The following is a 13,206-nucleotide window of genomic DNA, read 5'->3' as shown; positions in this document are numbered from 1 at the left end:
GTGTTCCCTTCTTCAGTCCTTTCATGTCTTCTCGTAGAATTGGTGTCTTTGTAGCGTTTGTATATCTGGTCCTTTGGTCATTGTTTATTTGGTCATGTTTGTGTCATCCATGTACTCGGGTTGCAGCCCGGAGTTCCAACTTGCAATTCCTGTTCTACTGATTGGACCTATGCCGATTTTCCCTATGTTTGTAATTGTTTTTCTATTATATTGTAAAAGTTTTGTTCTTTTCAATAAAAATCATATTTAAAATAAATGAAATGCATGTGTCTGTACAATTGCAAATCAAAGGTACATTCGTGCCCAGTAGGCCTAGGTGAACACAGCAGAGCTTATTTCAAAGTGAATGTAACATGTATGTCTATGCATAAACAGAAGGTAGACAATGGATATTAAAGGGATTCTACCATTAAAAACTTTTTTTTTTCCCCCCTAAGACGTCAGAATAGCCTTAAGAAAGGCTATTCTTCTCCTACCTTTAGATGTCTTCTCCGCCCCGGCATTCGGTTAAAATCCCGTTTTCCACCTGTATGCAAATGAGTTCCCTCGCTGCACTGGGGGTGGGCCCCAGCCCTCAAACAGCACTGGGGGCATCCCCAATGCTGCGAGAGAACTCCAGCACCACCTCCATCTTCTTCTGGAACGGGGTCTTCACTGCGTCTCCTTCCAGGGTTGGCTTTAAACTTCTAGGCCTCGGGCCACAAGAAAAATGGCCGCTTCTACAGTATTGTAAGCGGCCATTTTCTTGTGGCCGTCGGGCATGCGCAGTCGGCTTTGACCTTGAGAACAGCACTTGGGAGATAGAGAAGAACCTGGATTCTCCTGCCGGTGAGCGCTGTACGGGAGCACATGCCACATCAACATCATGTTGGCGGAAAGACAATTTACAAAATTTTCTGATATGGAAAGTATGCTATGACCCTGAAATCAATACTGATTCTGGGAGGCAGAAAAGAACCTGGATCCAGTTATCCTTGTATGGTGGCAAATGCTACATCAACATTGTGCTGGAGAGTGACAATTTATAGAATTCCTAGAAAAATTTGGGGCACACTTTTAGTATGCCTACCATTTGAAAAGTAATAAAGAGTTGAGAGTAGAAAAAGCCCCCAAAATGATTCCGTTATGGGTGCACATGCATGCAAAACCAAGTATTGGCAATTTACAGAATTCCAAGAAAAAATTGTGACACACAATGTAATGACAAGTCTGGGGGCCTCCAATACACTCCCAACTGTCATCGTAATAGATTGCCAGGGACAGAGAGAGAAAGTAGACGGCACTGCTCGCCCCAAAAACAACGGCAAAATAGTAATCCACTAAGAAAGGTAAATTCTTCTGAGTCGGAAACTCCTCTGATAGAAGGTGGTGCTCACAACCCTAAGAGAAAACAGTTGAAAAAATAAAGCAGTAGAAAAGTATGGGTGGGCACTCACCAATCAGTAGACGGCAATTCTCTTCTTTATAAAAAATAATGCTTTTATTTGAACATAATAAAACAAGTTCTCAGGGAGAGAGAGATAACATAATTGGCAAAGAAAAAAAGGCAACAGCCGTTTCGCGTTATCGAACGCTTTTTCAAGCCTAATAGGCATATTAGGCTTGAAAAAGCGTTCGATAACGCGAAACGGCTGTTGCCTTTTTTTCTTTGCCAATTATGTTATCTCTCTCTCCCTGAGGACTTGTTTTATTATGTTCAAATAAAAGCATTATTTTTTATAAAGAAGAGAATTGCCGTCTACTGATTGGTGAGTGCCCACCCATACTTTTCTACTGTAATAGATTGCCATCCTCATCTTGTTCCAGCAGGGGATGGCAATCCTTCCTAAAATAGTGGCATCAAAATGGTGCCTTGGTCAGCCAGGGTTGACTGAGGCATCAGACGGGATTAGTGCAGCAACCATTGCAGGCACTCAGTGGCGGATCCAGGGTTTGCGGGGCCCTGGGCAATTGACTTTGGCGGGGCCCTACGCGCAGCGCGCCGCAGCAAATTAGGCCCCGCCAACTCTATGTTGACTCCGCCCATTCTCATTCATTTTTCATGTGATTCCACACAGTATAATCCTCCTACAGTCACCCGTAAATTATATGTCCCCCCTCCATCTCTCCCCATTTTCATATACACCCTTCATCTACCCCTAGTTTCATGTCCCCCCCCTCTATCTCTGTCCCCAGTTTCATGCCATTCTCCCCCTTTATCTGCCCACAGTTTCATGTTCCCCCTCCCCCCGTCTCTGCCCCAGTGTCATGCCGTTCTCCCCCCTTCATCTGCCCCAGTGTCATGCCATTCTCCCCCTCTCCATCTGCCCCAGTGTCATGCCGTTCTCCCCCCTCCATCTGCCCCAGTGTCATGCTGTCCCCCCCCTCCATCTGCCCCAGTGTCATGCCGTTCTCCCCCCCTCCATCTGCCCCAGTGCCATGCCGTTCTCCCCCCTCCATCTGCCCCAGTGTCATGCTGTTCTCCCCCCCTCCATCTGCCCCAGTGTCATGCTGTTCTCCCCCCCTCCATCTGCCCCAGTGTCATGCCGTTCTCCCCCCCTCCATCTGCCCCAGTGTCATGCCGTTCTCCCCCCTCCATCTGCCCCAGTGTCATGCCGTTCTCCCCCCTCCATCTGCCTCAGTGTCATGCCGTTCTCCCCCCTCCATCTGCCCCAGTGTCATGCCGTTCTCCCCCCTCCATCTGCCCCAGTTTCATGCTGTTCTCCCCCCTCCACCTGCCCCAGTGTCATGCCGTTCTCCCCCCTCCATCTGCCCCAGTGTCATGCTGTTCTCCCCTCCTCCATCTGCCCCAGTGTCATGCCGTTCTCCCCCTCCATCTGCCCCAGTGTCATGCCGTTCTCCCCCCCTCCATCTGCCCCAGTGTCATGCCGTTCTCCCCCCTCCATCTGCCCCAGTGTCATGCTGTTCCCCCCTCCCCTTCATTTGCCCCCCAGTTTCTTTGGGCCCCCTCCATCTTTGTCCCCAGTTTCATGCCGTTTCCCCCCTCCCCTTCATTTGCCCCCCAGTTTCATGGGCCCCCTTCATTATGTTCCACCTTAATATTTAATACAAAACAAACACTTACACTCACCTTCCATCACTCACCTTCCATCGTTGCCCCGACGCTCCTCTCTCTCACTCCAGTCACATACGCGATGCAGGAGCTGTGACCTCAGCTCCTGCTTAGCTGCGGCCCGGCTTGCGTGTGTAAGCGTGATGTGATGACGTCATCGCGCCTACACACGCAAGCCGGGCCGGGGCTTTAAAGCAGGAGCTGAGGTCACAGCTCCTGCATCGCGTATGTATTCAGCTCATCGGCGGACGGACGCCGATGAGCTGAAATCGTGACAGGCAAGTGCCGGGGGGCCCCCAGAGGCTCTGTGGGCCCCGGCACTTGCCCGACTATGCCGAGGCTGACCGGGACCATTTTATTAGGGCTGGGCCGCGGGGCCCCGCTAAGCGCGGGGCCCCGGGCGGTTGCCCGGCTCGCCCGGCCCTGGATCCGCCCCTGCAGGCATTGACCGTCGGCAATGCTGCCGGTCTACACTATATAGTAGGACTCTAGCTTGAAAGTAGCCTAAATGGTATTATTTCTTGTTCTATGTCACATTTAACATCTATCTATCTATCTATCTATCTATCTATCTATCTATCTATCTATCAGTTCAGTGCATTTGTTACACACCTGGTGCTGAAAGTACCCAGAACACCCAACATATGTCAATAGTGTATCCTTCTGCCACTCACCAGGCAGGTATATATTTCTGTAGTGTGCCATTAATGGTATTCTGTAGAGATGAGCGAACACTATTCGGAACAGCCGTTCTGAATAGCACGCTCCCATAGAAATGAATGGAAGCGGCCATTCATTTCTATGGGAGCGTGCTATTCGAAACGGCTGTTTCAAATAGTGTTCGCTCATCTCTAGTATTCTGTTATAATCGTAAGTTCATTCCGTTAATAATAATGACGTATGTCACTATATTGCATACAGTGGCATACACCAAGGAATATTGCACCATACATCAGGACTTAAAGGCAAGCAGACTAGGTAAACTAGAATTATGATAACATACAGTATATTAGGCTCTATTCAGATCATGGTTTTTTACATCCATTTAACAAATGCAAAAAATTAATGCAAACAGATGTCCATCATTTACATAGACATCAATGTTCAAAAAACCCCATCTGTTTGGCTACAGTCACATGACAGTGAATGGGGGTTATTCCCATGCTTGTCAAAATATAGTCATGACCTATTTGTGGCCATTTTCACAAATTGCTCCATATACTGAAATATGGATGCAAGATGACCATGAAAATGGATGTTTTTCATGGCTGTTTTGCATCTCAATTGAGTGCGTCTAGACTTTTTGTCCATTTTTTTTGGATGGCCATAAAAATATTATATACTAGATTTTTGTGTCCTCCAAAAAAAAAAAACCAAAAAAAAAAACCCCAGGCAATTTTTTCATGGCTGACTTGCACAAGAGGGGCACCTGTTTTCATGAATTCTACCAGTTGATGTCTATGTAAACGTAAAACGTGTAAAATAGCAATAACCAAAATAAAATGAACACTGGTAAGGAGAGAGATCCCTGCCCATAAGAGCTTACAATCTTAATGTAACAAAACATTGAAGCTATAATAAAGCCAATCTGCTTTTTTCTACCCCAACTTGCCACATAAAATGTTAATATGCAGACTCAGCTTAAATATAGCATTTGTACAATGGTCCTCTATGGACAATAACAAATCAGAAGAGGCAAGAATGTGGACAAGGTAGTAGCGATGTTGTACATAAAGACATTCCATTGCATTGCATTGAATTCCTTTCTTTGCCTTTACCTTACCGTACACAGCATATTTAGCCTTGGATATTTACTGTGTTAGCAAGAAATTTGTTGTTATGCTTCACTATGGTGTCAGAAAGTGACTAATGTATTTGCTGAATCATTCCTCTTCTCTTGTCTTTGCCTTCAGCACAAAATATCAGCTCGATTGCCATTATATTACATGTAAACTATGGTTACCAAATGCTGCAAAAATATTCATTTTTTATACCTTGTATACCAGATAAGCGGCGAATAAGGAATAATAAGTCACCCCATTATGTTGATGAATTTTAAGGAGTTACAAATGGCTTCTCTATGAACTGGATATGTCTTCCTATATACTTAGCCCGGATTCATAGATTATAAACATAGGGATGGAGAATGGACAACCCCATTAACCCCTTCCTTCCCAGTGCCGTACTATCTCATTGGGTTGAACAGGTAATTAATGCTCAGTGTAGTAATAGTACGGCTTTATACTATGCAGCCAGCAACCCCCTCGTATCTTCCCATCTGTTCTGATGACACAGAGCAGGACAGGACCTGCTTTACTTCCATCTGAATGGAATGGACCATCAGACGCCCCTGGATGGCACACTTGGACATGTGCATGGAGCCTAAAACTGATTTCAGCAGGTTAACCTCTTAGATGCCTGGATCAATGCTAATGATAGCATTAGAGGGTTAAAGAGAGGGAATCACCTTCTCTTAACAAAGCCTGTCATGTATGGATGTCTATTATCTTAAGCCAGGAACGGGGCCTTATAGTCAGCTGTTTGAATGTACATTATACTACAGTACAAAAATATTGATATTACATCATATTGTATTAAGCGATTACATGTTTAAGTCCCAAATATTATTTTAAAAAGTAAGCAATATACAAATGTTATATTTACATTCGTATCCACATCACAAGCTACGTCTACTAAATAACAATGGTGCCACAATAATAAAGTTAACGGCATTGTTCCGGCATCATTGCTATTTAGTAAAAAGTCCTTAAAGAGGACCTATCATGTCCTCGGGCACATGCGGTTTTATATGCCGCTACAAAGCAGTCCATAGAGTACTGTCGGTGGGATGGGCCTTCCTCACGGCTCAGCGTCATTTACAACTGGGCTGTAAATATGTATTAATATAAAAAGCAGTTCTGTAGAATAATCATATAGAAATTGTAATATTCTGAAGCACTACATAATAAAAATGAGATCATAGTGGGAAAAATAATAATTGGGAAGACCAGAGTCAATGTGAATCTGATAACTAAAGTTACAACTATGCTCGGGAAAGAAGAGTTCAGGAATGACATTTTTAAGTGGTTAGATGGAAAAGATTTGTCATGTGAGGACTTGCACATTGATTTCTATTACTCATGATATGCTTTAAAATAGATACAGGTTTCAGAGAGTCTTATGCCTCCCTCTAGTGGTCACTGACTATATTTGCAATCGTAAAAAAAATAAGATGACTACCAAATTAAAATTACAAGATAATATATGAAGGAGGAAATCATGTTATATTTATATATCTTATGTTATATTATACTTATCTTTATATATTGTTGTGTTTTGTTTAAGTTTGTATTAAAAAGAATTGGTAATGTCCTAAACAATTTCTCATCTGCAGAATTTCTGGAATATCCACATGATACACATACCTCCCAACTTTTGAAGAACCGAAAGAGGGACAAAATGTGCGGCGCGCATAGCGCGCCGCGGCAAATTTAGCCCCGCCCACTTTTGTGTTGACTGCGCCCACTCGTTAATTTTTCATGTGCCCGCACACAGTATAATCCTCCTACAGTCACCCGTAAATTATATGTCCCCCCTCTATCTCTCCCCCAGTTTCATATACACCCTTCATCTGCCCCCAGTTTCATGTCCCTCTTCCATCTCTGCCCCCAGATTCATGTCCTCTCCATCTCTGCCCCCAGATTCATGTCCCCACATCTCTGCCCCCAGATTCATGTCCCACATCTCTGCCCTCAGATTCATGTCCCTCCATCTCTGCCCCCAGATTCATGTCCCCCATCTCTGCCCCCAGATTCATGTCCCACATCTCTGCCCTCAGATTCATGTCCCTCCATCTCTGCCCCCAGATTCATGTCCCCATCTCTGCCCCCAGATTCATGTCCCCCATCTCTGCCCTCAGATTCATGTCCTCTCCATCTCTGCCCCCAGATTCATGTCCCCCATCTCTGCCCCCAGTTTCATGTCCACTCCATCTCTGCCCCCAGATTCATGTCCCCCATCTCTGCCCCCAGATTCATGTCCTCTCCATCTCTGCCCCCAGATTCATGTCCCTCCATCTCTGCCCCCAGATTCATGTCCTCTCTATCTCTGCCCCCAGATTCATGTCCCTCCATCTCTGCCCCCAAATTCATGTCCTCTCCATCTCTGCCCCAGATTCATGTCCCCACATCTCTGCCCCAAGATTCATGTCCCTCCATCTCTGCCCCCAGATTCATGTCCCTCCATCTCTGCCCCCAAATTCATGTCCTCTCCATCTCTGCCCCCAGATTCATGTCCCCACATCTCTGCCCCCAGATTCATGTCCCTCCATTTCTGCCCCCAGATTCATGTCCTCTCCATCTCTGCCCCAGATTCATGTCCCCACATCTCTGCCCCCAGATTCATGTCCCTCCATCTCTGCCCCCAGATTCATGTCCCTCCATCTCTGCCCCCAGATTCATGTCCCTCCATCTCTGCCCCCAAATTCATGTCCTCTCCATCTCTGCCCCAGATTCATGTCCCCACATCTCTGCCCCCAGATTCATGTCCCTCCATCTCTGCCCCCAAATTCATGTCCTCTCCATCTCTGCCCCCAGATTCATGTCCCCCATCTCTGCCCCAGATTCATGTCCCCCATCTCTGCCCTCAGATTCATGTCCTCTCCATCTCTGCCCCCAGATTCATGTCCCCCATCTCTGCCCCCAGTTTCATGTCCACTCCATCTCTGCCCCCAGATTCATGTCCTCTCCATCTCTGCCCCCAGTGTCATGCCGTCCTCTCCTTCATCTGCCCCCAGATTCACGTTCCACCTCCACATTAAACTTACCTTCTCCTCCGCTCCCTCGCCGCTCTCTGCCCACCTCTCTCACTGACACATGCGGCTGAAGGAAGGAGCTGACACAGGTCAGCTCCTCGCTTCGCCGCTGCCCGCCTCTCTCCCTGACATATGCGGCTGAAGCTGCTCGCGTGCTCGCTTCGCCGCTGCGTCTCTCTCTCGCTGACACATGCGGCTGAAGCAAGGAGCTGACCTGTGTCAGCTCCTCGAGGTCAGCTCCTCGCTTCAGCCGCATGTGTCAGCGAGAGAGAGACGCAGCGGCGAAGCGAGCACGCGAGCAGCTTCAGCCGCATGTGTCAGGGAGAGAGGCGGGCAGCGGCGAAGTGAGGAGCTGACCTGTGTCAGCTCCTTGCTTCAGTCGCATATGTGTTCAACTCAGATCTGCGTCCTCTGGACGCAGATCTGAGTTGAAATCGGGACATACCTCCCTCCAACCGGGACCGCGGGACATGTCACCCAAATCGTGACTGTCCCGCGGAAATCGGGACGGTTGGGAGGTATGGATACAGCAGATATACATAGTGTGGTATACTCAAAATGACATTATACACAGAGATTACATACTCATCCTTTAGTAAATGGATGTTTGTATGCGAGTATCTGCTCTAATAATAAACGCTACTAGAAGAGTAACTAGCACTGTGTGTATGTGACATCCCTGCTACTTATTAGGTCACCCAACTCCCTCGGTTTTTCTAGACTCCTTAAGGCCCCATGTGGCAAAAACTGCAGCATATTACAGTCACAGATTGCAGAAAAATACACACAGTGGAAACTCTGCAATTGTTGGGCTCCTTAAAGAGGACCCTTCACCGATTTGGGCACAGACAGTTCTATATACTGCTGGAAAGCTGACAGTGCGCTGAATTCACAGATATATGGATGAGGTTAGTCCACATCCACTATGCACTATGTACTGTAAAGCGCAGCGTTTTCCCAACGTGGGACTTCAACCTAAATGTTCATTACATGCTATGCCATTTAGCCCATTGGACTCCAGAAGTCTGCCTGGTTTCCATCATTTTTGATTTGTCTGTATAACTTGGGGTGACAGCTAGCATGACATTGGGTTACCCAGGCTTGCTTCTTGTTTATTATCTTTTAGGCTACAGTCACATCTGTGCCCAGTGTCTGGACTGCTCTGGACATTTTCCTCTGCCAGTTTCAGATTAAAAATAACAAACATGCAACAGACCAAATTATAGTCAATGGTGTCTGACAGGCTACGACTAAGGAAGCTTTATTCCGAAACGCGTAAGCTAACTAGTCACCCATGTGGCTCACTGCATAACTCCACCTATGTAAAAATGCTTGCTGAAGAATTTTGTGATTTTTAATTGCATCTTTATTAAAAGTTAAATTTTATGGAAGAAGTCTTTGCTGGATTTTTTACACTGCGGATTTCTTGGATACATGTCTTCGGGCCGTGAAGATTTTCCATACATTGGCTGTCTTCAGGAACGTGAGTTTGGAAACATCTTTTGTTAAATATCTGCAAGTTGAACCTGAACTTCCCCTCCCCCATCCCCTCTACATAATACTGTGGTGGGTTACTGTAGTTCACATAATACTGTATGAGAGGCATAATGTGAGGCATATAATTCTGTGTGGGGCTTACTGTGGAGCATATAATACTGTGTGGGGGGCCTACTGTGGAGCATATAATACTGTGTGGGGGACCTACTGTGGCGCAAATAACACTGTGGGGAGGGGGGCTACTGTGGAGCATGTAATACTGTGTGTGGGGGTGTACTGTGTAGCATATAATACTGTGTGGGGGTGTACTGTGGAGCATATAATACTGTGTGGGGGTCTATTGTGGATCATAAAATAATGTTGGAGGCCTACTATAGAGCATATAATACTGTGGGGGAAGACCTACTGTGGAATATATAATACTATGTGTGATGCCTACTGTGGAGTATATAATACTGTATGGGGGCCCACTGTGGAGCATGTAATACTGTGTGTGGGCCACTGTGGAGCACATTGTACAGCCTGGAGCAGATTGTACAGTAATTGGGCCACTGTGGGGCAGATTGTACTGTTTTGGGGCCCTTCTTTATTTATATCACACAGTATCTGTTTTATAGCAGACAGGTGATATTAGTACAGGCTGTAATAACATTGCACGGTCACTATAAAACAAATCCTGTGCAATGTAAATAGTGAACATTAATTGTTCAAAAGTACCAAATGCAATGATCTACCTTTCAGTACAAAGTTGTTTGTATCATTGAAAGCTCTGTAAAACCCCATTCACACGTCTGTTTTTCGGGTCTGTAACTATCTGCAATTGTGTATCTGCACAGTGTTAAGGTTAAATTGCCATGTTAGCACTTTACAATAATTTAGTGGGTTTTGAGTTGCAGTTTGGGCACAGTCTCTAAAAGGTTCGCCATCACTGGATACTGTCGTTTAGCCTAATAAAATTATTCCATCTTTATTGCTACATGCTGCCATACTTCTTTGTTTGCTGCTGATTACATTTACTATTTAGCTGATTTGGAAATTGAGTGACTGCTGTGCAATTCTATGTGTTTAGTAAAGTAGAATTTATGGGTCGTTCTATAAATACTACAGATGAGCAAACACTATTCGAAACTCCCGTTTCGAATAGCACGCACCCATAGGAATGAATGGACGCAGCTGGCACGCAGGGGGTTAAGCGGCCGGCCGCCGGCAAAGTCAGTGTGCCGGCCGCTTCCATTCATTCCTATGGGTGCATGCTATTCAAAACGGCCGTTTCAAATAGTGTTCGCTCATCTCTAATAAACACAAATAATTAATTTTACCCCATAACAACATTTCTCCTATTCAGAGGTCCTGTGTCCTCTATGTGAATGTAGCAATATTCACTGACATTGAATTCACTGTCTCTGCACCTGCTTATCTTCCTCACTTACATAAAAACTGAAGTGAATGGCATCATATATGTGTATCCCTTGTGCCAATAATATGGGGTACAAGAAATCTTTCACTGGTTGGTAAAATAGCTTGTCTTGCCGCTGGATAGTGATATAGTTCAGGCAGGCCAATAAGTGCCAATAGAGATAACAGACTGGATTCACTTAAATTTTCCTATATGTGCTGTTCACACACATACAGTACCCATAGAAAATACTGTGTGCATTTAACTTGAAAATACAGCAGAATGTCATGTCTCTGCCCAATCAAATATGATCAGCTAGTGAAATGTAAATTTATTTTGGAAATATCTTTGCTGCCCATAGCTAACTTGTAACATATAGGTATAGCCTTCTCTGTGTTTAGCACTGGGTATGTATAACATATAAATATTTCCTTACCTACAATGGCTATATCACTTTCTTATCTGATGTCCACCTAGAACACTGTCTCAGGCTGCAGGAGGTTGTCTGCTCTTTGGAACTGTTGGCAGCTTAAAAGCAATTGATCACCGTGTATCAGTCTCATATCTGTCCTCACCGAGATCCTATAACGTTCAGTTAGAGGTTCATATGAACAGAATAGATGGGATAGCTGTTGTGGCTAGACGGTATGCTGACTGCAATGTAAAACACCTGCTGTCTGAACATGGTATACTTGTTAGAGCTTTTATCCACAAGGCTCATGTATCCACATAGCAACTGAATAAAACTGCTATGGTCTGATATTACAGGTTATTCTCCTGCCACCCACTGGTAATGTAAAATGTTATATGCTCAAAATATTACAGCAACTCAGTACTGAGATAAGCCGCACTTTATATGGTGGTATGAGCCACATTCACATTGGAATTTTATGTAACGCATTCCTATCATCATCTTCAAGAAAAGAAACGCTGTAAATTTTCTTTACTGGTCTTGAAAGTTAACAAAGGAAACTTTTTACCCTTTTGACCTTAGCACTGCAATTCTAAGTGATAAACTAAACATTCATGAAATCTTAATGAGATGGGAAATTAGTCTATTCTCATATTTCAACAAGTGACATTACACCATTGGTCCTCTCATTGGCAGATGCACCACTACTAGTGCTAGACGTTTATCCTCCTTTATCCTGTTTTTTTTTTTTTTTTTTTTTTAACTTTACAAAAAAAAAAAGTAAAGGGACGGAACTTTCGTTTGGACCAGAGAAGGAATGCCCAGACACCAAAAACTTGCCTCTGAAAATGAAGGTAATGCTAAACTGATTGTGCAACTTTATTTCGGTTGTTTCTTCCTACATTTAATTCCAAATATTTCAATGGATTTCTATCAAAATATTTAGTGCTCTTTACACTAGAAGTACTATTTATACTGTTGTTTATACTCACACTATGTATTGTATGTTATACCATTTACACTAGTGCTATGTATATTACTCTTTAGACTGGCACTACAGTATGTACACTAATATTACTACTTTTTATATTTGTACTAGTACATTGAATGCTATTTGTTATTCTGGTACTACTTATACTTCTATTTCTATTAGCATGTGTACTGTCTACAGCAGTTCTATCTTTAATTATATTTGTACTAGAACAATTTATTCTACTGTCTATAATATATTGATTAGTACTTTTTGTTCTAGTACTATTTATACTAGTACTATTTTACTAGCATTGCATATACTACTTTTTACACCAGTAGAATGTCCTACTTTGGTATACAGTACAGACCAAAAGTTTGGACACACTTTCTCATTCAGAGTTTTCTGTATTTTCATGACTATGAAAATTGTAGACTCACACTGAAGGCATCAAAACTAGGAATTAACACTTGTGGAATTATATACTTAACAAAAAAGTGTGAAACAGCTGAAAATATGTCTTATATTCTAGGTTCTTCAAAGTAGCCAGCTTTTGTTTTGATTACTGCTTTGCACACTCTTGGCATTCTCTTGATGAGCTTCAAGAGGTAGTCACCTGAAATGGTTTTTCACTTCACAGGTGTGCCCTGTCAGGTTTAATAAGTGAATCTCAAAAACAAAACGGAGGGGATACCGAGCGGCCCATAGTGTAGAACTGTTTGGGAATGGATTCGGTATGTTAAGAGTATGGCTCACCTTTATGAGTTGTGATTACACAACTCTTCTATCAGCAGTGGGATCGTTTAGCAGCGGATCCCTCTCTGAATAGGATGTAGCTGCAGGGTGCCTTACACCTCATGGGTGTATATGGAATGTTATGAAGGACCAGAAGAGCAGATTAATGGTGAAAAATCTGTTTGGAAAAGGACTCGCGCTTTAGCCAAATGGATGAAGAAAACACACAACTTTATTGGAAAACTCACACACAATTCATTTTGGGCACACACTTCGCCCTTCCTCAGGTGAAATAGTTCTACAAAGATTGAATAAAAAACATAATCGAACA

The 13,206-nt window shown here is 43.9% G+C and overlaps 1 protein-coding gene across 1 annotated transcript in view; it reads left to right on the top strand.

The window, feature by feature from the left end:
- The first annotated feature begins 11,987 nt into the window (after positions 1–11,987).
- LOC142209971 (transmembrane channel-like protein 1) overlaps positions 11,988–13,206 on the top strand; it is a 70,264-nt gene continuing 69,045 nt past the window's right edge. The window contains exon 1 of the mRNA XM_075279008.1: positions 11,988–12,024. Within this exon, the coding sequence (XP_075135109.1) occupies positions 11,988–12,024 (37 nt within the window). The remainder of the gene's footprint in view (positions 12,025–13,206) is intronic.

Source organism: Leptodactylus fuscus, chromosome 1 (assembly GCF_031893055.1).
Source record: "Leptodactylus fuscus isolate aLepFus1 chromosome 1, aLepFus1.hap2, whole genome shotgun sequence".
NCBI lineage: Eukaryota > Metazoa > Chordata > Amphibia > Anura > Leptodactylidae > Leptodactylus > Leptodactylus fuscus.
This window is presented reverse-complemented; position numbering and strand designations above follow the sequence as displayed.